This window comes from Borostomias antarcticus, assembly GCF_949987555.1.
Source record: "Borostomias antarcticus genome assembly, chromosome: 22".
NCBI classification, from domain to species: Eukaryota; Metazoa; Chordata; class Actinopteri; order Stomiiformes; family Stomiidae; genus Borostomias; species Borostomias antarcticus.
Genome location: NC_140255.1, coordinates 15,429,348 through 15,431,467, shown reverse-complemented (window position 1 = coordinate 15,431,467; position 2,120 = coordinate 15,429,348). Strand labels below are relative to the sequence as shown.

Below are 2,120 nucleotides of genomic sequence, written 5' to 3'. Positions count from 1 at the left end.
CATTTGAGCTCCTGTGCACATTGGTCATGGTGCTGTGATTTTATCATACTGTATGTAATAGAACCGTTACATACGTGACCCCCCCCCCCCCATCCCCCTCCAACCTAGCCCCCCCTTCTCACAGCAGTACCGTCAGCTTCAACTTGTCCTTTACTCAAGGGCCCAGCTCAGCTCAATGTGCCTTTGATAGCGGAGGTGATTTCAGGGTCTCTCTCTCTCTCTCTCTCTCTCTCTCTCTCTCTCTCGTGCGAGACATCCTGCCACCCAACTCATATCTCCGACTCTCGCCTCAGAGAGCGGGGCTCCAGAGGCACGGTGGCCTGGTTGTGGTCAGTGTCTGAAACGTTGTCTGTCTGGGGGCCGTCAGGGCCGACGCTGCCCCCGTTGCCCTCGTCAGTGTCCTCCTTATTGGCCAGCGCCACCTCGTTCTCGTAGCAGAAGGAGTTGGAGTTGGCCATGATGTATTTTTTCTCTGCGAGGTCCCGGGCGCTGCACAACGGTGTGCTCGGGACCTCGTACGTCTTATGAAAGCGCGAGTAGTCCACCTTGTAGTAGTTCTTCTCCTCGAAGAGCACCGGCTCGAAGCGGTGGCCCCAGAGGATCTCGCCGGCCAGGTAGGAGCTGCGGCACTGCGTGGTCATGGCCGTAGCCTCCACCATGCCCTCCAGGATCACCACGATCTCGAACTCGGCGGTCTCCAGCTCCTGCTTGCTCATGTCGTAGAAGGGGCTCTCCTCATTGATCTCGTGGACCACAGTTATGGGGGAGACCAGGAAGATGCGGTCGACCCCGCTGTCGAAGCCCACGTTGATGTCCATCTGGTCCAGGGGGATGAACTCCCCCTCCGCCGTGGTGCGGGACTTGAGAAGCTGGGCCCGGACATGGGCCTCCACCAGGTGGCTCTTCCTCAGGTTCCCCACGCGCCACATCAGGCAGAGCTTGTTGTCCCTCATGGCCACCGTGGCGTTGTGGCTGAACACCAGCGTCTCGTTCCTCTTCTTGGGCTTAGCCATCTTGGCCATGACCGCGCCGATGATGAAGGCGTCAATGATGCAGCCCACGATACTCTGGAAGACCACCATGAAGACAGCGACGGGACACTCGTCCGTGACGTAGCGATAGCCGTAGCCGATGGTGGTCTGGGTCTCGATAGAGAAGAGGAACGCTGCGGTGAAGCTGCTCACGTTGGAGACGCACTTCTTGTCCCCGTGGAAGATAGCCACCAGCCAGAACACGCAGCCGAAAAACAGCCACGACAGGAGGAAGGCCAGGCAGAAGATGACGAACCACCATCGCCAGCGGATGTCCACACAGGTGGTGAAGATGTCAGCCAGGTAGCGCTGGCCCTTTTCGCTCACGTTGACGAACTGCACGTTGCAGTGGCCGTCCTTCTTCACGAATCGACTCTGTGGCTGGCGCCGCGTGTGCACCTTGCCCTTGCAGTTCCCGTAGCCGTTGGGGACCGCCATGGTGGCAGCCAGCTTCATTCCATCCTCCTCTGACGACACGATGCTGTAGCGGTTGGCCCGCACACTCCCCATCACCTCCGTCTGCGGTGGGAGCTGTGCTGCTTCTGCTTTGGAAAACAGTCTGAGTTTCTGGAAAAAGCGTTGGAGAAACAGTTTTGAAACGCTGGAGGGGACCAAGTCGAGCAGGAAATGGCGGTGGAAATGAGGCGAACGGAGGAGACGCCTCTGGGTCCTTCGCTGGGCCCCTGGCTTGACTGCAACCGAGGAGACGTCCGCAGGGCTGGGGATCGCCGGCTCAGGCCTCTTTCAGCAGGCGGCGGGAGCTCATCAATTATGTATCCTGGAGACAAAAAAGACGGAGAGAACATTTGTAAGGTCTATTTTCTTGAAGAAAATGCACAGTTCACAGTGACACCTTTTAGCTTGTGACCCCTGGAGGCCCTCTTCGTAACATAGTACCACCTGTCCTGAATGATTGCTTCATCACACGTTACTGAGCAGTGTGTGCAGCCTGAGAAAAACAGTGGATAACGGCATGTCCCCCCTGGACCAAAAATATTTTATTCAGTCATGACAAAATAACAGTAAAATGTAACCCTATTCTGTCCTTTCCACACCCACTGAGAGAGGTCACAGAGTAACTGGACCAAG

At 56.9% G+C, this 2,120-nt stretch overlaps 1 protein-coding gene across 1 annotated transcript; it reads right to left on the bottom strand.

The window, feature by feature from the left end:
• Positions 1 to 269: 269 nt before the first annotated feature.
• Positions 270 to 1,622, bottom strand: kcnj2a (potassium inwardly rectifying channel subfamily J member 2a; the record flags this gene model as incomplete). Its single annotated transcript, XM_084455951.1, has 1 exon — positions 270 to 1,622. Exon 1 carries the CDS (start codon positions 1,539 to 1,541, stop codon positions 270 to 272), a length of 1,272 nt encoding a protein of 423 aa, XP_084312077.1. The 5' UTR covers positions 1,542 to 1,622.
• Between the last annotated feature and the right edge of the window lie 498 nt (positions 1,623 to 2,120).